This window comes from Pteropus medius, unplaced genomic scaffold (assembly GCF_902729225.1).
Source record: "Pteropus medius unplaced genomic scaffold, Ma_sr-lr_union100, whole genome shotgun sequence".
NCBI classification, from domain to species: Eukaryota; Metazoa; Chordata; class Mammalia; order Chiroptera; family Pteropodidae; genus Pteropus; species Pteropus medius.
The window spans coordinates 1,543,858-1,567,955 of NW_024346771.1; the positions used below are offsets into that span (position 1 = coordinate 1,543,858).

Genomic DNA, 24,098 nt, shown 5'->3' on the forward strand with positions numbered 1-24,098 from the left:
TAATATTCTCTTTTTGTCTTTAAACTTTGGAATTTTATGTATGTTGTGTCTTGGTGTGGGTCTCTTTGGGTTCATCTTTTGGGACTCTGCACTTTCTGGATTTGTATGTTTATTTTCTTTATCAGGTAAGGGGAGTTTTTCGTCATTATTTCATCAAATAGGTTTTCAATTCTTTGCTCTTTCTCTCTTCTCCTTCTAGTACTTCTATAATGATAATTTTGGTATGCTCGATGTTGTCCCAGATGCACCTAAACTATCTTCATTTTTTGAGATTTTTTTCTGTTCTGATTGTGTTTTCTTTTACCTTGTTTTCCAAATCACTGATCTGATCCTCTGCTTCATCACATCTTCTGTTGATTTTGTCTAGTGTATTCTTCATTTCTGTCTGGTTCTTTTTCATGGTTTCTATATCCTTTTTTTATGTTTACCATATTTTTGTTGAAGTTTTCACTGTGTTGATCTAGTCTTCCCCTAAGTTATTGAGCATCTTTACAAACCAGTGTTTTGAACTCTGCATCTGGTAGATTGCTTGTCTCCATTTTTCTGGAGATTTTTTTGTTCTGTTCTTTCTTTTGGGACTTTTTTTGTCTCCTCATTTTGTCTGTTTCTTTGTGTTTGTTTCTATGTATTAGATACATTTGTTACATCTCCCAGTCTTAGCAGGGTGGCCTTGTGTAGTAATTGTCCTGTGGAGCCCAGAGGCACAGTCTCCCTGATCACTTGAGCTCGATACTCCAATAATGTCCCTTGTGTGGATTGTGTCTGCCCTCCTATTGTAGTTAAGTCTTAATTGCTGTTTGCTTGTCAGTGATTAGGGTTGGCCTTCAGGCTTACTGGCTGTGAATACTGGCCATGATCATAGTGGGGGTTGTCCCCACAGAATAAGGTTAGCCCCATAGTGGGGCTCTGGTGCCTGCCGAGATCACCCTTTGGGTGTACAGTTTGTGGAGCTAATTGGATAGTACTCTGTTTTGGTCTGCGGCTGGCCACTGTGTGTGTTGGTTCTAAGGCCTATTGGGAGTGGCTCCAGGGCAGGCTGAGGTTAGCTGCTGTCTGTGCCTCACTTAGGGCCATGTGGTAGGAGCTACAAAGCAATCTACAGTTGGCAGCTGACTGTGCTGGGCCTGGAAGTACATGGGAGAGGCCACATTGTGATCTGAGGCCAGCTGCCACCTATACCAGGCCTGGGACCATTCAACGAAAGGCACAGGGCATTTTGAGGCCTGCAGCCACCTGCCTGGGGCATGCAGACCTTGAAGAGTTTTTAAGAAAGTTTTCAGCAAGAGCTGAGGCCTCACATGAGGCATAGCCATTGAGGGAGTCAAGGGAAGTGGGCAAGTTGGGTGGAACAGAGTCTCAGGGAGTCACTAGGGTGGGGTGAGTGGTGTTCACCAGGTTAATGCAGATTCAGATTTGGAGCTCGTCTGCTCCTGCAGGCTGTGTGTGGGGAAGGCTCAACTGAGGGACAGTGACAGGTCTCACCCAGAAGCAAAACAATTCAGTTTTCACCTTTATGTCTTTGGCACCTTTCTAGCTACTATCCCTTTGCTCACGGTGAATGCCTGTGAGGGAGTGAGTCTGTGCGCAGGCCATTTAAAAGGATGTCAGGGTTTCTTGCAGCCCTCCATCTCACCAGGCTGGATGAAATTACTGCTGAACTTCACATCTAGCTGTTGATGGAACTCCTCTTGCTGATCCGGGATCCATAGACTAGGGAGCTCAGTGTGGGACTGAGACCCCCTCACTCCTTGGTGGGGACCTCTGCAGCTGAGATATCTTTTCAGATACTCAACTGGGTTTAGGACAAGCTCATTTCACATCTCAGCGCTTCCCACCAGTTTCAATGTGACCTCTTCTTTATATCCTTAGTTATAGGAGTTTCATTTCAGGCGGTTCTCCAGGTTGATTGTTCTATATAGTTTTAATTTTAATGCAGTCATGGGAGGAGGCAAGCACAGCACTCACCTACCCCACCATCTTGACGAGAAATAGTTTGCAGTTTTGATACATATTAATTCTGATCCCCCCCTTTTTAATAACTTATCTTTAAGAGACTAGCTATTTATTATAGAATAGTACAGAGAAAGAGGTAAAATAAAGTTGAGTAACTGAGGCCAATGCCATCTTAATTTGGATTTTATTTTGGTATTCTATTGTTACATAACAAACCACCCCAAAACATTGTGGCTTAAAACAACTGTCAGTTATTTTGTTCAGAAATCTGCAAGTTGGGCAGAACTAAGTGGGATAAGCATATTTCTGCTGCACATGGTATCACCTAGGGCAGCTCAAATAAGGTTGGAGGATCCACTCCAGGGAAAGATCAGTTAGACCTCTGGGAAGTCTTGTTGGCTATTATTCCTTCTCTGGGTGGGACTCTCTACAGAACAGCTGGACCTGCTCAACTGGCACAGCATACTTTCTTCTACCTTCTATAGATTCAAGGGGAGGAAACATAGACTTCATCTCTCCATAGGAAGAGTGTCAAAGAATTTGGGGGTCATGTTTAAAAACTGCCTCAAGTTGTTTGTCTCAAGCATCTGCTATCAAATCTGTTTCTTTTTAGTTGGGAATACATCTTTTTGCAGTCTATGCCATTCAAATTGAGAAAACATAGAGAAAGCCCCCATAAATTACAGATTGTTTATGTTTTGATTTGGAAATTGCTGCCCCACCACCACTGCCTGCCACAGCCAACCCCTAAGCAAATAGCTTCCCACATATCCTGGCTAGCAGATAGAATGTGAGTCAGCATGATTTCTACTCAACTTTCGTTTTCAAAGTTCAGACTATTTTGCCCCATTTCTCTGTCGGCACATTCACCTGATCTTATCTGTGCTCTAAACAACAGATATTGGCTGGCCCTTTAAGTAATGTGATCTGCTGTCAGGTCTGAGAGGAACTGACTTGACTCAGAATCTTTCCATCACTTGTTCAAGATTTCACATTATTTGGAAACAATACTTCATATTTAAATATTTTAAAGTTTCTGATTTGGAGTTGTGACTATTTTCCTGTTTCATTGGCTATGAAAATTTTCTCTTTATTTCTCAATGTTCTTCTCAGTTTTAGTTTGTTCAAGGGATTCTATGGAGTAAAAATATTTTATCCCGCTATCGTAAGCAGAAGCTCCATATAAAGTCTGAAATCACCTTAAAAAATCTGTTGGAATTTTAGAAGGGTGATTTTATACTGATGGTATAGCTTACTTGAGGGGAGAGTTGATTATTTTATGATATTGAATCTTCCCATCCTATTTCTTAGCAAGTCTTCTCATTTATTAAGGTAGTCATTTTTGTCCCTCATTAAGATTTTTCTTCTTTTGTATCTTATAGGTTTATTATTTAGGGATATTCTAATTATTTTATATATATATATATATATATTACATATATATTTATTTATTGTTTATTGGGGTAAACAAAAAACAATATATAATTTTACAATTATATAATTTTCAGGTGTACATTGTAATCTGACATCTATCTATATATTTTATTGTGTGATTACCACCCAAAGTCCAGTTTCCTTTCCTATCATATATTTGATCCCCTTTATCCATTTCACCCTCCCTCGACCCCCTATATTTGATCCCCTTTACCCTGTCTACCTATCTCTTTCCTCCTCTCCCACCCCCTTAAACTCTGGTGACTACTAGTCCATTGTCCATGTCCATGAGTCTCTGTTTGTCCTGTTCATTTGTTGATTTTAGGTTTATATCCCACATATAAGTGATATCACGTGATTTTCAACTTTTTCAGTCTGGCTTATTTTGCTTAATATGATTATCTTGAGATCCATCCAGGCTGTTGCAAATGGCAGTATTTCATCTCTTCTTATGGCTGAAGAATATTCCATTGTATATATGTGCCACAGCTTCTGTAGACAATCATGTATCTTAGGATACTTCAGTATCTTCCTGTCCTGGCTACTGTGAATAATGCTGCTATGAACATCAGTTTGTGAATATCTTTTCGGATATGGGTTTTCAAGGCTTTGGGGTAAATACCCAGTAGAGGGATTGCTGGATCATACAATAGATCAATTCTTAGTTTTTTGAGGAACTCCATACTATTTTCCATAGTGGCTATACAAATATTCAGTCCCACCAGCAGTGTGTGAGGGTTTCTTTTTCTCCGCATCCTCTCCAACATTTGTTATTATTTGTTCTGTTGATAATAGCTATTCTAATAGGTGTGAGATGATATCTCATTGTGGTTTTGATTTGCATTTCCTTAATAGCTAGCAATGTTGAGCATCTTTTCATATATTTTTTGGCCATTTGTATGTTCTCTAGGGAGAAGTGTCTGTTCAGGTCTTCTGCCCATTTTTTGACTGGATCATTTGTTTTGTTGTTGTTGTTATTGAGTCACATGAAGTCTTCACATATTTTGGATATTAGGCCCTTTTCAGAGGCATTGCTTTCAAATATATTTTCCCATTCGGATGGTTGTCCTTTACCTTGTTGACAATTTCTTTTGCTGAGCAGAGCTTTTTAGTTTGACGTAGTCCCATTAATTTATTTTTGCTTTTACTTCCCTTGCCTTTGATGTTAAATTCATAAAATCTTCTTTAAGTCCAACAACTTTGAGCTTAGTTTCTATGTTTTCTCCTATGCATTTTATTGTTTCAGGTCTTATATTCAGATTCTTAATCCATTTTGAATTAATTTTCTTGTGTGGTGATAGACAACAGTCTAGTTTCATTCTTCTGCAAGTGGCCTTCCAATTTTCCCAGCACCATTTACTGAAGAGGCATTTCTTTCTCCACTGTATCTTTTTGGCTTTTGTGTCAAAAATTATTTGCCCATATAAATATGGGCTTAATTCTGGACTCTTGATTCTGTTCCACTGGTCTGTGTGTCTGTTTTGCTGCCAATACCATGACGTTTTGATTACTGTCACTTTGTAGTATAATTTGAAGTCGGGCAGAGAGATACCTCCAGCCTTGTTCTTTTTTCTCAAGATGGCTTTGGCGATTTGGTGTCTTTTTGCTTACATACAAATCAGAAGATTTTTTGTTCTATTTCTTTAAAAATTACTGATGGGATTTTGATGGGGATTGCATTAAATCTGAATGATGCTTTACGTAATATAATCATTTTAACTATGTTGATTCTTCCAATCCAAGAACACAGAATATCTTTCCATTTCTTTGTGCCTTTTTCGATTTCTTTTAATAGGGTCTTGTAGTTTTCATTATATAGACCCTTTACATGTTTCATTAGATTTATTCTTAGATATTTTATTCTTTTTGTTGCAATTGCAAAAGGAATTATTTTTTCCATTTCTTTTTTCTGATGCTTCATTGTTAGAGTATAGGATTTTTGACATTGCTTTTGTATCCAGAGACTTTACTGTATTTATTTATTGTTTCTAGTAGTGTTCTTGTGGAGTCTTTAGGGTTTTCTATATACAGAATCATGTCATCGGCAAATAGTCACAGTTTGACTTATTTGTTTCCTATTTGGATGCCTTTTATATCTTTCTCTTGTCTGATTGCACTTGCTAGGATCTCCAATGTTATATTGAATAACAGTGGCGATAGTGGACAGCCTTGCTTTATTCCTGCTCTTCAAGGGAAGGATTTTAGTTTTTTGCCATTAAGTATAATGTTGGATGAGGATTTGTCATATGTAGCCTTTATGATGTTAAGGTACTTTCCTTCTATACCAATTTTGTGAAGTGTTTTGATCATAAATGAATGCTGTATCTTGTTGAAGACTTTTTCTGTATCTATTGATATGATCATCTGATTCTTATTTTTTAATTTGTTTATGTAGTGTATCACATTAATTGATTTGCGTATGTTGAACCATCTTTGTGCCCCTGGGATAAAGCCCACCTGATCGCGGTGTATAATCTTTTTAATATGTTGCTGTATTCAGTTTGCTAGCATCTTATTTAGGATTTTTGCATCTGTGTTCATGAAATATATTGGTCTGTAGTTTTCTTTTTTGTGTTATCCTTACCAGGTTTTGGTAGCAGAATCGTACCGGCCTCATAAAATGAGTTTGGAAGTATTGCCTCCTCTTCAATTTTCTGGAAGACTTTGAGGAGAATAGGTATTAAATCTTCTTTGAATGTTTGGTAGAATTCACTGATGAAGCCATCTGGTCTTGGACTTTTACTTTAGGGTAGGTTTTTGATGATTGTTTCAACTTCCATACTTCTGATTGGTCTATTTAGATTTTCCAGATCTTGATTCAGTCTAGGAAGACTGTATTTTCTAAGTACTGGTCCATTTCTTCTAGGTTATTAAATTTGTCGTTATATACTTTTTTATAGTACTCGTGCATGATCTTTTGTATTTCTATGATGTCTGTTATAATTTCCCCTCTTTCATCCCTGATTTTGTTTATTTGTGTCCTTTCTCTTTTTTCTTTAGTGAGTCTAGCCAGGGGTTTGGCAATCTTACTAACTTTCTAAAAGAACAAGCTTCTTGCATTTCTTTTTTCTATTGTTGTTTTCAATTTCATGTATTTCTGTTCTAATTTTGATTATTTCTTTAATTCTGTTGACTTTAAGCCTCATTTGTTTTTCCTTTTGTAGTTGTTTTTTTTTTAATGAAGCGTTAGGTTGTTTATTTGAGCTTGTTCTTGTTTTTGAAGATAGGCCTGTAATGATATGAATTTTCCTCTTATGACCACTTTTGCTATGTCCCAAAAGTTTTGATATGTTGTACTATCATTACCATTTGTTTCTATGTATCTCTAAATCTCTTTTTTTTATTTCTTCTCTGACCCAGTTATTCTTCAGTAGCATGTTGTTTAATCTCCATGTATTTGTGATATTTCCTGATTTCTTTCTGCAGTTGATCTCTAGTTCCAAAGCATTATGATCAGAGAATATGGTTGGTATGATTTCAACCCTCTTCTATTTGTTGAGACTATTTCTGTGTCCCAGCATGTGATCGATTCTTGAGAATTTTACATGTGCACTAGAGAAGAATGTATAAGCAGCTTTTTTGGGATGAAAGGCTCTGTATATGTCAATTATGTCCAGTTGGTTTAATGTGTCATTTAAGGATGTTATTTCCATATTGATTTTCTGTTTTGATGATCTGTCCATATCCGACAGTGGGGTATTTAGGTTCCCTACTATGATAGTGTTTTGGTCTGTTTCTCTCTTTAGTTCTGTTAGTAATGGCTTTACATATTTCGGGGCTCCCTGATTGGGAGCATAGATATTAATAAATGTTAGGTCTTCTTGGTGCACGATTCCCTTATCATTATGAAGTTTATTTTTCTTTATCTTTTTGATTTTGAAGTCTATTTCATCCGATATTAGTACCACTACTTCTGCTTTTCTCTGAATGCCATTTGCTTGAAATATCATTTTTCACCCTTTCACTTTGAGTCTATATTAGTCTTTAAAACTGAGATGTGTCTCTTGGAGGCAGCATATGGTTGGGTTTTGTTTTTTGATCCATTCTGCAACTCTGTGCCTTTTTATTGGTGAGTTCAGTTCATTTACATTTAGGGTGATTATTGAGATATGAGGTCTTTTTATAGCCATTTTATGTTTTGCTTTCTGGTAGCTTGGTGTTTTCATTGCTTCCTTGTCTTTATTTCTGATTTCTTTATTTTGGTTGGCTTTTGTGTGTTTTGCCTCTTGTTCTTGTTTTATGTTTTATGTTATGCTATATAGTTCTGAATCTTTGGTATGTGGTTACCATTACAAATATGAAAAGGGTAGTTATATATACATATACAATCGTCCATTTTCTTCTGCGTGTGCCTTATCTCCATTCCCCTTTGCGAATTTGGATCTTTGAATCCTTCCCTTTTCAGTCATGGCTATCTCAATTTGTTCCTATACATACTGAAGGTTCGTTACTATCTTGCTATAGCAATTCTCTTCTTATTATTTAAGCTTATAATGCCCTGTTCTTAGTAAAGTTGCACTCCTCTGCTCCTATTTGCCTGATAGCCACTTTACTCCTAATTATGTATTTTTTGTTTTGTTTTGTTATTTTGTTTTAGATGAGCTGACCCCTTACAGTATATCCTGTAGTGCAGGCCTCATAGTGGAGAATTCTCTCAATTTTTGTATGTCTGGAAAAGTCTTAATTTCTCCTTCATATCTAAAGGAGAGCTTAGCTGGATACATTATTCTAGGCTGGTAGTTCCTTTCACTTAATAGTTTAAATATTTGATTCTATTCCTTTCTGGCTTGTAAGGCTTGTGCTGAGAAGTGCAATGTTAATCTAATGGGTTTTCTTTCATAAGTTACTGTCTTCTTTTACCTAGCTGCTCTGAGAATTCTGTCTTTGTCATTGATTTTTGATAACTTTAATACAAAGTTTCTTGGTGATAGTCTTTTTGGGTTGAGATAGTTGGGTGTTCTATTGACTTCTTGAATTCCAAGCTCCAGCTCATTCCTTAGCTTTGGGAAATTCTTGTCCACTATTTGTCTGAAAATGCTTTCTAATCCCTGCTTCTTTCCTTCACCTTCGGTAATGCTCATTATTCTTATGTTTCCTCTCCAGGTGGTATCAGCTAGTTCTTGTATTTCTCTTTCATTATTTCTCATTCTTTGGTTTCTCTCTTCTTCCTTCTGATTTATTTCTAGATTTCTGTCTTTGATATCACTGATCCTTTCCTCCATTTGGTCGACTCTATTTCTCAAGCTTGCTATTTAATTTTTCAACTCTTACAGTGTGTTGTTCATCTCCAGAAGTTCCATTTGGTTCCTTTTGAGGATTTCAATCTCCTTGCTCTGCTCATCTAGGTGTTTTTTCAATTTCCGAAATTGTTGATTTGAGTTGTTTTGGATATCATTGAATTTTTTCAGAAGTACCATCCTGAATTCTCTGTCATTTAAGTTACATATTTCTATGTCTGTAAGCTTTTTTCTGGAGATTTTTCTCTTTCTTTTTTGAGATGCCTTGTCACCTTGGTCTTTCATGGTGTTTAATGGACCATTTCTCCATCTGGACATTAAGGGAAGTGTATTCTGTTGTTTTTCCAGAAAGAAGATTTATTATATAAAGGTCTCTTTAGCCTGCTGCAAGAAGGCGCTTTTCTTTTGATTTCCAGTAGGTGGTGTCTAAGCCTCTTGGATCCCTGCTTTATATAAAGCCTACATGTCTTTTTTTTTATTTTCTTGTAGATATTTTATCACACTTGCTACTCTCAGTTTCAGTCCCTGTCAGTGTTAGCAACAGTTTTGGTAGCGTTTGCTCAAATTCCCCTGGGGCTCCGCAATGTTCAGCCTAAAAGGGTAAGGGGGGAGGGGCCCTCTGGGTTGGGAGTTGGAGGCTGCAGCTCAGCCTCAGTTTTGCAATCAAGCCAGTAAAAATCAACTGTTATTTCTCTGCAGTCCCGTCCTGCTTCTCTGCTTTCTGTGCTGATGACTATGCCTGCTGCCGGTTCCATAAGAGTCCAGGCACTTCCAGGCAGGGCTATTCAGGGAAGTCACTGCACCTTCTCTCCTCCTACTCCTCCTGCAGGGAGCTCCAGAGGCTGGGAGAGGTAGCTTCAGTCTTGGCAGCTTTTGCTCAGATTCTCCTGGGGCTCGGGATGTTTGGTATTGGAGGGTATGGGGGGAGGGGCCTTCTGGGTTGAGGGTTGAGGGCTGCAGCTCAGTCTTGGTTTTGCAACTGGGGCCAATAAAATTCAATCATTGTTTCTCTGCTGTTTCATCCTGCTTCTCTGCTTTCTGCCCTGATGACTGGGCCCTGCTGCACTTCCAGGCAGGCTGGTCAGGGAAGTTGCTGCATCTTCACTCCTTCCTCTCCTCCTGCAAGGAGCACAAGGGACTATGGGAGGCAGCTTCTTTATTTCTCACAATCCACTGCCCGACATCCAGGGTTCTGACCTGTGGTAGTTCTTATGTGCCGATCCCATACTGAGACGTGCTGGTGTGCAGTCTGGGTGTTTTTTGTTGAGTTTTAGATGTTCAGCTTATTGTCGTTTCAAGGGGAGAGATCTGAGGACGTCTCACTCCGTCATGTTTCTCTGCCTTCCAGTTGGTAGTTGATGTTATTCATTTTCTTCATGAAAGTGTCCGCTCCCCAGCTCCACAAGAAAGCCAATTTCTCTATTTGCAGAACTCGACTGAGCATAAATAAAGAATGGTCTTGCTATCGATGCATGTGGTCATCGTCAGTTTTGATAGCTCTGTGATTGCTGAGGGATCTCAGGCAGGGTTGGAGAGGGAAGGCCACCAAGAACAAGAGTTCCTTTGCCATAAGTCACGGCATATGTTTCTTCAGTGGCAATATGTCCTGTTGAGCTTTTGGAGCTCGCTGTGTCCTTGCGGCCTTTGGAGGTGGTGGGTAAGTCCCTCCCGGACCCCAGCTCTGCAGCTTTCCTGTTATGAGCTTTTAGACTTTATTTTAGCATTCTTTTTCCTGACTAGGTCTGGAAAGCAGCCAGAGTTGATCTCTATTATATATGTATGTATGCGTGTGTGTATATATATGTGTATACACACACACACACACACACACACACACACACATTTTTTTAAATGCTATTGTGAACCACATAGTTTTCTCATTACATTTTCTCCTCAATTGTAGCTAAAGTCTATGAAGGCTACTGTTTTTTTGTGTGTGTGTCAATCTTTTGTCCAGCCAGATTTCTGGGATCTTTTATATTTTACCATTAGCATCACCTCTATTTTTATGTAGACAATCATATCAGCTCATCTATTAAGTATTAAGTATAAAAATAAATATTTATTTTGATTTTTATATTTTAAATCTCTATAATTTTACTTTTCAAATTTCAATGCATCCCTACTTTATGGACATAATAGTCCTTTATATCTATTTTAATAAGTAATTATTGGAGCTTTGGTTTTCTGAAGTTTTTTTCCCCACATAATGTTGCTCTTATCTGTTTTCATAATCTATATCATCAGTGTAATCTCACTTCTAAAATCACAAGAGATTTTTATTTTTTAACACGAGGATAGAAATATGTACTGAAGCTGACATCTTCACGAAATTAGAAAGCACACTTGAAGAGGCTGACTGACTTGTTCAATAGTGTAAAGCTGAAAAACGATAGAGTCTGAATCTAGACTCCAAATCCAGCCTTCACTTCTCATTGGAGATGTAAAACTCACTACCCACATATGAGGTATGTCCTAAGATTAAAATTATTCCAACAAAACTTTTACCAGAATTACTAGTAGAAAGAAAACTGAATGCATACATGTATATATATTTTCTACTTTTCATATTGTGTTATAAAATGCTAATGAAATGACTAAAAGCAGACCGATATGACAATAGACAATGTCTGAAAATCTAAATGATTGTCACATAATTAAGAATTAACTCCACTTAGAAGACATTCTTATATTCATAAAAGCAAAGTAGGTAAGTGAGGATGGGGATGGAGATAAAATTAATAAAGAATAAACTTGCAAACATATTAAGGTTAGAATTTAATTTAATAGCATCAGATATAGCACGGCAATAGATTAAATTTGACCATTTAACTGTTATCCTGGATATAAGCTATTTGACCCAAGATTCAGAATTTAATTTTCATATGTCCAATTTGAATTAAGCACCTTTATGAAAATTAGATGAAACAACAGTATGATTCTGATACTACAGGATAATACCAACAAGCGTGTGGCTTGGGTTTTATGTGTTTCTTTTCATATAAGAATCCACTAGTACTGACTTCACTGTCTTTTGAAATGAGAAACTCTTGCTGTTAACCCATTTAGAACAAACTTAATGGTGAAAGGATTTCTTCCTTTTCCCTTCTATACTACCTGCCATTCAGGCAATTAAAAAAAAATGATGTATTTGATGACCCCAGGGACAGGAAAATTAATAAGAGTTCCCAACTTCTTTCCCATAAACAACTGATATTTTAAAGCTATTAATATAGGAGCAGGGCATTCAAATACAATTTATTTATTATCCAATAGTTGGAAAGGATGTCAAGACTTACAGTCAGGCTCTGAAAAATGGGCCCTGAGTTCACCCTCTGTAGAGGAACAGCTGCTTCTTCCCAAAGTTTTAATCATTTTCCCTCAGTATTACATGGCCCAGTAAGGCAGAACCCACATAAAGCCTGCAATAAGCCTGTCATGTGAATTTATTACAGAGTCCAAATAATATGAAAAGATTATATATACTCCAGGCAAAGAGAGAACTTTAAATTTAGATCAATATTATGATTTCATATTGACTTGGCTCCTTGTTCTCTGGAAATTTTTTTTTTGGAAAAAAAAATCAGAATTGATCACCTGAAATAAAAGGCATGTTCTTGGTTGTTCAGAAGGAGAAGTCAGGCTTAAGTGCATTAGAAAGAAAATATGCCTTAAGACAAAAATTCTTAACCTAGAGCACCTAAAACAATTCATATTTTTGCCTTTTTAGATGTGCCTGCCCCCTCAAGGTGAGAACCATAGTTTTATTCATCTCTAAAAGTAGTTTTTTACATCCTTCAGAAAAGCTTAGCATGTAGTATTTTAGATCACATCAGTAATAGAAGCCAGTTTGACAACTTTTGTAATCTTACCTTATGTGAGGCCAAAGCTGTGATTGGGTCCTCATAGATTTCTTTTCACAGATGGCCCTGATACATAGTAACAACCTATCCTCTGCCACCAGGCCACTGTCTTGTGAATGTATGCCATGATTACAACACAAAGAAGGTGAAGGGATCACTATTGATCCCCTCGTCAGATATTAAAGGCCATTAGATAGAGACAAATGACACATGTATAGTGACAAAAGTACAATGTATCAATAAGAAGGATTGCTTAGTCATGAAAGAATCAGGAGGAATAACTGTAAGTGACCATCCCAACTTTGTGTGGTGGAGAGAAAGCAAGATTTGGTTATCCTAAACAGCTGAGTAGTTTCAAATTATCCTAAATGTTGGTATGGATTCAAGAGGTGATTGCAAGTGCTTCAAAATTTCAAGTCCCACAGGAAAAAAAAAATACCTTTTATGTGGAGAATGCAGACACACATCCAATTCATTAATCTACCCTGTCCCCAAACTCACCATACGACTCTCTGGATATTATTCATCTTTATATGCAGATCTGCCTAACAGAAAAGACCACTTTTATCATATGACCTTTGGAGTACTTGAAATTCCATTGATAGTAATTTCCTGTGGTGAATTAATAAGTGGATGTGGATTATGATTCAGCTTTCTGAGTAACTTCATTATAGAAAGAAAATAAGTTGATCATGCCAGAATGGATATTCTGGTCCTTGGGTAAGTAATTTCTTGGTGTTAATTATATCAGCGCATTGGTTTTCACCTCTGCTTCATCTATATTTTGCTTAGTGCAAATAACTCTCTTTGTATATGGCTGGTCATCGTGGGTCCAAGCCCTTCAGTTAAGGAGCCAAAATTTTAAACATGGAACTAAAATGAATAAGGAGCTACTATGATTTAGTGAAAATGTATGACTGAAGACAGAATTACTTCTTCCAACTCTTTCAAACTGGTTTGTTGCCTAGAACATCGGCTCACAGTCACTTGTGCACATAAAGAATTTTCAGAGTATTTTATTACACAGCATATCAACAACTGGTGTGGCAGAAAATATCCTCTACTTTTCACCCATGGAGGTAACCTGTTTCCAGTAATTGGAAAGAACTGAACAGGGGGAATCCTAGTATGGGTCATAACTCTGATGATGTGAAAACATGAGGTAATCAGAACAGAGTAAAAGAAATGAGGAAGACAGAGAGAATCAGCATCTAGAAAGAACTTGACAAGTTCACAACTGGAAATACTTGATATACAAAGGAGGGAGCCTAGAATCTTGGAGAGAAAAGAAGTAGAGGGTTCTCAGGGAAAGTACTTTACCAGCTTCCTAATGTATAGGAATCTTTTGCACAGTCTGAAATTATTAAAGATCATCTACAGTTTCATAGCGGGTATAAATCATTTTTAACATTTTTAATCCAAATTGAAAAGGATTAATTTCTGTCAAACTCTTTTGCTTATTTTGATGAACATGGATACTTGAGTGAAAATTGAATTGCTTTAATAAACAGCTCTGCTGTGTTTTCACTTTATACAACATCATCTTTCTCTCCACACAATTCGATGCCCACTATCCGTGAATACTGTAGTGGATTATAGAGTGCTTGGTTCTACCTTATTTTACCCCTCCCCATTAATCATCATCATAAATCTAATAGAATGAGTCATTCTATTAGATTTAAGAGTGTTTCTCCATTTTCTTTACCCACCACTCCTTATCTCCCACCTCTTTCCAAGTCATTTCCTATTTCTATCATTGATTATCTATGAATGATAAACTCTATTTAAAAGTGTCTTTAGTTAATTCTTACCCTTAAATGGTATTTTAGTTGAATTTAGAACCTTGATTGTAGGTTATTTTCCCTTGATACTTTGAACATATTATTCCATTGTCTTCTGGCAGCTATTATTGCTAATGAGAAAACTGCTGCCATGCAAATTGTTTTCCATTGTAAGTAATCCGTTATTCTTCTCTAGTTGCTTTTAAGATTTGCACTTTGTCTTTGATAATCTCACATTCCACTATGATGTATTTGGATGTAGATTAGTTTAATTTATCCAATTTTGGACATAATATGATATTTCAATTTTTCTCATCAATTCTGGAAAATTATTATCCATTACTTTTCATATATTGCCACAAATCAATTTTCTTTGGTTTCTCCTTTTGAAATTCTTACTGATGTATTCTCTTAACCAGCCTTTCATTTTTTTTTTTTAAATCCATTCTGTATTCTAGATCATTTGCCACTTTACCTTCCAGTTCAACAGCTAGATTTAATACATTTATCGTGTTGATTTGGTTTTGAATGTCCATATCTACATTTTTCACTTTTGAAACATTCTTTTGTTTTCTATTTTACTATTTTTCTTAACTTTTTACTGATCTTCCATTTATCCATTTAGTCATTTTTAACATGCTCATTTTATAGTTTATCTCAGATTTTCATAATTTTTGTTTATTTTCTTAGGGTGCTTTTTCTTCTGATTTACTTCTTTGTTTATCTCCTGGCTTTTCTTCATAGTAAAGTTATTCCCTTTTGTGGCCTGTAATTTTTGCTTGATTTCACTTTCAGGAAGGGTTGTTTTTTAATGTAGGTTTTCCACGTGCTTAGGTTAAGAATGTAGCACTTCAGAGCACTTAGGCATATTTGGAAATAAGAAAAGGAAAATGAGGCTGGGGCAGGTGCTTTAATAATTCTTAGAATTTTTGTCTTAATTTATTGGCTTGTATTTCCTATATCACAGTTGCTCAGGTCAAGGGTTTTGATTTGAATTCCAGAAAAATGACAAGTTTTCTCACCATTATATAGGATGACGAATGGAGTCTGTTTAACTGAGGGAGCACTTTGTGACTCCAGGCTTCATACAAAGACCTTTGCTTAAGTTCTATTACCATGAGTGAGCCTACAGACGGAGCTCTGATTTCCATATGGAAATGAAACTCTAGCTCCAAAACCACTGGGTTGGTATCCTATACAACATCATGTGGCTACTGACCGGGGTAACTTCTCACTCTTGCCATGATTTCTCTCTTGTTTCTCTTACCTAGGAAATTCCCCTTTCTCTTCTTCAAAATCAATTCTATATTTAGAAAATAAATTTTTGCCTTATTATATAAAGCATTCCTTTGATTTCATAATGGCCTAAGGCCTACATGCTTCATTTCAATCTATCATGTTCTGAATGTTCTATTATTGTAAAATGTGGTAGTTGTTGTTTTGGGATGCCCATTATATTCGTTTTCCAATCACTTTCTTTTAATAATAGATTCCATGCCACTCACCACAGGGATGGTGATATTATCCAGATCTAGCCAATCATTATGTTTAATGCCCTTGGAGTACTGTGTGATTGGCTTAGAAGTGATTGTCTGACACAAGTAGACCCAATAGGAGTTCTTATTTGTGGCTAATATATGAATATTGGGAAAATTAAGCTAGAACAATATAAACCTGGAGATGCCTTTAGTCACCCTCTCCTGCTTCAATGCGTAAGTTATCTATCTGCAGTAGGAAAGAACAAGGCTAACACTCAAAGAGAATCAAGGCCAAAAAAGAATAGATGATCTCTGAGTTCATGCCCAGAGTCAGCCCAACATTTGTTAAATCGGCCAATGGATTTCTTTGGCTTAAGCTAATTTGAATTGGATTTCTGTCACTTACATCTGACTTATATATCAATAAATTAAAGTACAATGGAATTGAGATAAGAAACCATTAACCTGGTTTTCTTTTATTAATTTATTTTTAGTAGGTCAGTGCATGGCTTGACAAGGAGCCAAGCAAGTTCTAAGTCATGGGGATGAGTTCCAGAGAAGCAATGAGTGAATATCAGATCTAATCTGGGACACAAAGGACAGAGACACAGGATAAAGCCAAGGTTGAGTCCCAGTAATCTGAACATGGACATTAAGAACTAGAGTAGAGGAGATGCCAGAGTCATAGGCAGGAAACAGGAACTAGAGATCAGGAAAAATGAGAAAAAGACACACAGGGCTGCAGTAGCAGGCAGGGGTGTGGACAGAAAACATTGGGCTGGAGGGCAGCTGATCTGTTTCTCATCTGCTTCTTATAGAGGCCAGGACACCTTCCTACTCCTGCTAAGTGACACCGCCTGGTGTCCGAAAAGTCAGTTGGCTTGTACTTGACAGGACAAGGAGTCCTTAAGTAAAAAAAAGGCCATAAGTTAAAAAAAAAAAATCACAGCAGTACCAAAACAGGCATCAAAATAAATGTGTTTCATACTTATTATCAGTTTCCAAGGCAAATATCAAAGTGAATTAAGTTCAGAAAGATATGTCAAGATACAAGAAACTTATTTTTAAGTTAAGCGGATTTGTGAGGAATATACTCTCTGATTGTGGTAACAGTACATTTATTCTCATCAAAAGGAGACACCTTATCACCTTGATGTTTACAACTATGGGTCAAACAGGAAAAGTAGAGCTAATAAGGATAACTAATAAGGCTTTTAAATATTGGGAAGAAGCAATATGAAGAATATCAAACATTCATCCTCTGGAATACATTTTAATAAAATATTCCCACCTGTATTTGAAAAGGTGCATTAACTCAAATTCAGTAATTATTTGAGAGCCTTCTGAATAATTAGCTGCATGTCATGGGGAATGGAGAAAAGTATAACTTTCCTTCAAGGAGCTTGCAATCTACTTAGAAATGATGGAACTAAGAGAAATAATAGGATTTCCTGAGTGATATATGTTAATAACCCAGCTATATTTTGAGATGATTTTTAGAGCAAGCTTTTGCTGCACATATTAAATCAAATTATAGCTATTGTTTGCCTGTTTCAAGGAAGAGTTGCTGAGAGTGGCGATAGGTGACTGTACTCATCCATCTGTATCACCAGTGTGCAGCGTAACGTCAGGCGCACATGGGTTCTCAGTACATTTTTGTTGAGTGGCTGGATGATATCTCACTTCCTCTTAGTGGCATGATTCTTTGAGTCTCACAGCCATCCCATTAACTTCCATGTTAAATTTCCCTTAAGATTCACAAGCTATAAGAAATGTAGTCTCTCAAAATGACATTCACTGTATGTGCAAACCATTCACCAGTATCACACTTTAAATGATATTTTCTAGTAAGAACCTCTAAGCAACACAACACCTTTATTTAAAAAGAAAAAATTCGTGCTACATTTCTTCCGTTTTAACTATTGACATTGAAATTTTTTTATAAGCATTCGTTTACTAAATAATTAAGGCACCTAGTTATGCATTTATTGTCATCCAAAAGCCGGCTGTTTAATGAGGATCTTATTTTATCTCTAAGAAAATCTGGAGGTATTTTGCACACTGTGGAATTATTTCACAAGTAGTTGTTTTAGTATAATACAAGCAATATTTCTGTTCTGCAAATAAATAGCTGAAAACACTCATCCTCTTTCAAGGATTAAAAAATAAATTTCAGACTTAAACTTATGTGGAGTCTGTATTTAAATGAAGATTACCAATTATCAAGTATGTTGATGGGAGATTCTTTGGACCAGAGTTGATCATATGTAGTTTAATCAATTTCTAATAAATATATACAAGCCAAAAGAAGAAAATAAAAATCACCTCTGATTCTACTCAACACTTTGATTATTATCTATACGCAAATTACATTTATAATATGTTATAATTACATGCACACAAATTTGGCAGAAATTTTTTAAACCAAAATAGATCTTATTTCGTATACCATTTAAAATATTTCTTGTTTCTTTAAAAATATATTGTTAATATCTTTTCACATCAATACATTTTCTATGTTTTTCAAATGACTATATAGAATTACATGATATTAATACATTATAATTTACTCAAGCAACTAGTAACTTATGTACAACTTCTTGCTCAAATTAATGCACTCACCTCAATGGAAAAATTATTGCAGATGCCCTTAATTACTTTTTTGGATAAATTTCTAGAAATTAAATAGATGGATCAATAGATTCACAAATTCTAATGACTCAATAAATATTGCCAAATTGCCTTTGTAAAAGTTTTATCACTTTTCTCTTTTACCAGCAATGTAGGAGAATTTATATCTCCACAAACTGACTTATGCCAAGTATATTCTGTCTTGAGTTCTGAAGATTGAGAATTTGTTAAGCAAAAATGATGCTCCATTGTTGGTTTGTTTTATTTCATTACTAGTGAAGCTGATTTTATTTAGCAGAGTTACTGAGCGTTTGTTTCTTCCTTGTTCTTTCCCTACTTAGAGCCTTTGTCCATTTTCTATCATGGTTAGTTTTTTCTTATTGATCTTTGATAATAGGAATAGTATCAGCAGCTAATATCTAACATTTATTGAGTATTATGAGTCAGGTCCTGTTCTAGGTGTTTTATGTTTAATCCCATCTAATGAGGTAAGTGCTATTTACTGTTCTTATTTTATAAATGAGGCATCTGAGGCACAGAGAGATTAAGTGCTTTAGCTAAGGTAACATAACTAGCACATTGGTGTATTGAGGAGATTAATAATTCATTATGTATATTATAAAGACAATTAACTTGTCAACATGTGTATTGAAACTGCTTTTTCTTGGTTTATCCTTCATCGTTTAGTTTTATTCGTGGTAGTTCTGCCTGCTAGGGCTGCTTGACTCTATCGCTAATAAATAAATTAGCTTTTCTTTTATAGTTTCTGCTTTTAATATCTCGATCACCTGAAGAAGAATATTTTAAGTAAATATAATTCAAACTTATACAAATATTCAGACAGTAAAGAAGGATATAAAACAAAAAGTTAAATTATCTTTTTTTCCCTTTCCATAAATTATGGTCCTATATAGAAAAGTATCTCCTTTTAACCATTTATGTTTTTATTTCTCCCAGTGGTTGCCCTATGGTGACTCTAAATAATACATATACACTTCCATTTCTCTATTTACCAGCTCCACACAGTAGATACTGATTTCTTACTATGCGAGATGTGGTATTTTAATTAACTTATCCTTTTATTTTCTTCTCTCCTCCTTCTCTTAAATTCTATGAGAAATATCAGTTTCGTTGTTAGTACTTTCAAAACTTTCAGTAATATACTTCAACCTTTATTTCTTGATTTATCAACTTTAGACAGTATCCCTTAACTAAGTGGTCCTTTCCTAATGGGGAAATCACATGTAAAAATGATTATTCTCTATATTCCTTGGATCATAAAATGACATGTTTATGAAGGAATGTTTTAGTCGAAGCAGGTCTACCTTTAGTCATTTTAATGAAATCAGAGAGATCTATGTAAGTAGAATAAAAGTTATCAATCTAAAAGATTATATAAATTATATTTATAAAGCATAGATTACTTAGATTATGTAGATTATGGGCCTTTCCAACTATATTGTCTTGTTTACTTCTCTGAATAATTTTGTAATGTACATAGAACAACTATTCTTTCATTTTACAGATAAGGAAACAAGCACAAAAAGTTTATGGCTAAATGAAGTCGCTGTAGTCATCTTCTAAGTTTTGTTTGATTTTGTTTCTGTCCAGCATCCATCCACTTTTCCTTTTTTGTGGTGTTATTACTCTAGATAATAACTCCACTGTCCCATAGTCTTAATTCATATGCTTCCAAGTGAAACTGATTACACCTTTAAACTCATGAAGTGCATGTCTTAGACCTGAGCAGCACATTTCCCTGGCCACAGTGATCAGTTCTAACTGGGTCTGGGATGGCATCAGAATCTATAAAGTATACTGAGATTTGGGCTAGGAATAGTGAGACAGAGATTCTTGCTCTATTCTTCTGAATGATGTGATGGTAGCCATCTGGTTACCAGGTGAGGGAACCAATTCTGAAGAAGCTGAATGAGGAAAGAGAGTCTTGCTCATTTCACCAGACCCTTTCCTGAGCCATTTCTATTCCTGCTTGTCAGTTACATCAGCCAACACAGATTTCCTTTTCGTTTACCCAGTTTGGGTTGGTTTCCTGTTCACTGTAATAATTGCACAGTTAATTCATGCAATCCTGATGCCAGCTCTTTTAACTTAAAAATAAGGCTCTTCTTACTCTATCATGCTGCCTGTGAAAGTAATGTCTTTGTTCAGGGTTCAAACCACAGATCCTTTAAGAGCTCTTCAGTATATCTTCTGTTTTTCTTCCTAGCCTATTAAACAGTTTTTAGAAATGCAAATCTATCATGTAGAATTCATTCATTCATGAACTAATATGCATATTTTTGCACGTGATGTTCTTTATATACTTTAAATAACAGTGTGAATCAGAGACAAGCTAATTTCAAAACTCTTATGTTAAGTAAAGGTACTCTTATTTTAAGACGAACAATCCTGGATCATTTTAAGACATATAGGTACCACCCATCACCTGCCGCTATATACAAGAGTTGTGGCCATCAAATTCAATTATAAATAATTGTCTGAAAATCAGAGCATACTAACATTTAAAATTTAAAAATACTCAAACTGAACAAGAAAATTTTTAAACAAGGAGGTTTGCTCGTGGAAGATGGGTTGGTAAATGAAAGTGTGTGGCTATTCCAAAGGGGATCTGGGGCATGGCCAAGGGCCATAGTGGCTAATGATTTGGTTTTTTTTATTGTATTTGAATTCATATCAAAATGTATAACATTTCTTTTCCATGGAACAAAAAGAGCTCTATCACTATTCCTAAACTAATCAAAACTAACTAAACTAAACTATAAACAAAAAACTTCCACAAACGTGGAACTGAAAAATGGAAAACACAAAAGAGATTTTCATTCATCTTTTAAGATGCATTTCAAGTACATAGACTTTGTCTTCAAAAAGTTACTATCTAGAAAGGCAAATACACCTGTAAACTCAAGACTGCATTTTTGTGCTGGAAAGGAATTGATGAAGTTACAGTGCATGGTGAAATAGGGCCTCAGCACATTGGCTAATGAGTCTTAAAAAAGGAGACAGAAGTAAGTGGTGATAGACTTGATGAGGTAGAAACAGAAGTTGGGAAGAATAAACATTGTGTGTGCAAAGGCATGAAGGTACCAGCCAGACAGTGGTGTCAGGGCGCTATATGTGATTTAATGTGAAAGAAGAGAAAAGTGGAAAGACAAATATTTTAACTGCTAGTCTGAAATTCATAAAAAATATTTAAATGATTTTGAAGTAGGGTTTTTTCTAAGGAAAGTAGAAAACAGATAAAAGAGAGAGATGAAAGGAAAGAATGGAGCATTAAAGGAAAGAAAATGTGTGTGTAAATAGATATATAAAAAGAGATCACATGTGCTGTAAACTGAATATAAGAAGCAAGTGAGAAAGCAAGAAAAGTGGAGTACAAGACATGAGCAGGGTGGAGGAAGTGGGCAGCACCAGACAAACTGGTGGACACAGTCCAGATCCAGGACAGCATGGATTTGTCCACTCAGTAGAGATCATGGGAGGCTCTGTTGGGGTTCAAATGCACCAGGCAGAAGAAAGATTTTGTGTGTGTGTGTGTGTGTGTCAGGTATTCCTAATTTAAGATGATCTTTATTTTAAAGGTGGGCCTCATTAGGGTTACTCTATGCAATACCTGAATTGCCAAAGCTGGAGAGCATAAGATTTTGGCTACTATAGTAAGTGTCTCCTGCCTAGGAAGGAAGAGATCATGCATGCATAGAGGAGTAGAGAAGGCACTTCCAGTAATAACTGCATATGGACCTGAAGTGATACTAAATAGACTGTTTTCTAGGGCCCTAGGCTCTTGCTCAATCAACATCATCAACGGTCATCCTTGGAGTCTACATTTTTAATGGAGAACTACCATGAATGGAAGTGCTTCAAGTAGAAATGCCAAACTTTCCCTCTGGTGTAGCTGTGTGATTCTGTGATTCTTTCCCTACTCATTTGTGTTTTAGCGGTTTTGCTCCTTGCTTGGCCCTTTACAACTTGGCAGCTCAGGGAGTGAAAATGAGGAACTTGGCAGGTTTTTAGACATTTTAACTCCAAATGTTCCTTTAACATTTGTATTTCTTGGACAGGGATTCCTGATATCCTAATTAGTTGTTCTCGGTGTTTCTTTAAAAGCATCCTTTAGCATTGTGAATCTGCCATGGCTTTTGCTTTTAATTTGCATTCACTGATATTTTCCTTTAGTGCAGGAAAGGACTTCTTGGTGGCCAGGTGAAGTATAAATTTATTCAGAGACTCTTGCCTGAAAGTTGTTGAATTCAGTGGCAATTCTGGAGCTGCAGCTTTGAGAAATTTCACCTGGCTGGAAAAGGAGAGCTTCTCCATTGTTTCCTACTCCCCTCTGTGAGGGCTGACTTCTAAAAACTCTTCGTTACTTCACAATACATTTTCAAATACATTTGAAGTAATTAATACCCTGAGGCAATCTTGTTGTCACAGTTAATTATCAGATAAATACTTTCCTTTAGGGTTTTGACAATTGCCCAAAATGTTGTTCTTAATCTAAAACTAAAGAGACCTCTGACATAGCGAGAGCCACCAAAGTGCCACTTATTAAATATAAATGGTAAGTGTCTAAAGAGGTGAGGAAAGACCATTAGTTCTCATCTCAAAAAGAAAATTCTTCCAGGACCAAGGGAAAATTACATTAGCTCTTAGTTGAAACTCTATCAGTTTCACTTGTCACGTGGTGATTTAAAGATGTGTGTGTTCCTGTAACATAATACATTTGCATTGAGAAATAAAAGGAACATTCTAACTCTCAAGTTCTATCTCCAGTTTGCCAATCTTACTATAAATATAACAGTTTCTATTAGTCTATTAGCTAGGAAATGATTTGTATAAGAAAAAATTTAAATAATATTGATTTGAAATGAAGAAAGCTCATTTGTGTGCATTTTAGGAACCATAAGTGAATCAGCTAAATATATACACCTAGAAGAAAAACATTACCCTCTAGGTATTATCTTATAATATGCTGGAAACATGAAACCCATTAATACTGTTAGAAATTAGGTGCCTAATGAATTGTACCTACTATTGGGGATTTTCTGTGGTAACAAATCCTTAAAAGCTAGCAATTGCCTATATCTCTAGGAAATAAGACAAAAGATACTATTAAAGCCACTAGGAATCATCACCAAGTGGAAGCATATTTCACATGGTCAAAGAAACATTGACGAAATTCTGGTACTTACTATGTAAGGACTATGGCCACTGCATCATTCAATACACTTTCTCCGAACAAGAGTGTGTACAAGTTGGGGTCAACATACAATTCATGAAAGATGGCCAGCACTGTCACTAGGAAAAAACACACATGCAAATACACAGAGTTAGCATAGACACAGCCATGAACCTGTCTTTGGTTGTGGTCACCTTTAAAAACCATTCATTAAATTCTCATCTCAGATCTATCCTCTATACCCATCCTCTATTCTGGATCTTTATTTTTTAAAAATCTGATTAGTGACTCCCCTGCTTATGGATTTCTCTGGGCTTCTCACTACTTACTCAAAGAAAGTTTGAGTTCCTTGGTACAAGTCTCCCATAATCTACACCCTGTGCCTATACTTTCTTATCTCCCTCAAGCCACACTAAACTTTACATAATTTCCTTCCAAAATTCGTGCAGTTTTTTACCTACCTTTGCACTTTGATTTCCTCTGAGATCATGGTCATCTATAAAGATGGACTCAATGTTCCTAAGAGC

At 36.0% G+C, this 24,098-nt stretch overlaps 1 protein-coding gene across 3 annotated transcripts in view; it reads right to left on the reverse strand.

Annotated features, from left to right (window-relative positions):
- The window catches only part of SLC9A9 (solute carrier family 9 member A9), a 505,685-nt gene that overhangs the window by 319,111 nt on the left and 162,476 nt on the right, over positions 1-24,098 (reverse strand). For all 3 annotated transcript variants that reach the window (XM_039876498.1, XM_039876497.1, XM_039876499.1), the window contains one exon: positions 23,585-23,690. In XM_039876498.1, the coding sequence (XP_039732432.1) occupies positions 23,585-23,690 (106 nt within the window). The remainder of the gene's footprint in view (positions 1-23,584; positions 23,691-24,098) is intronic.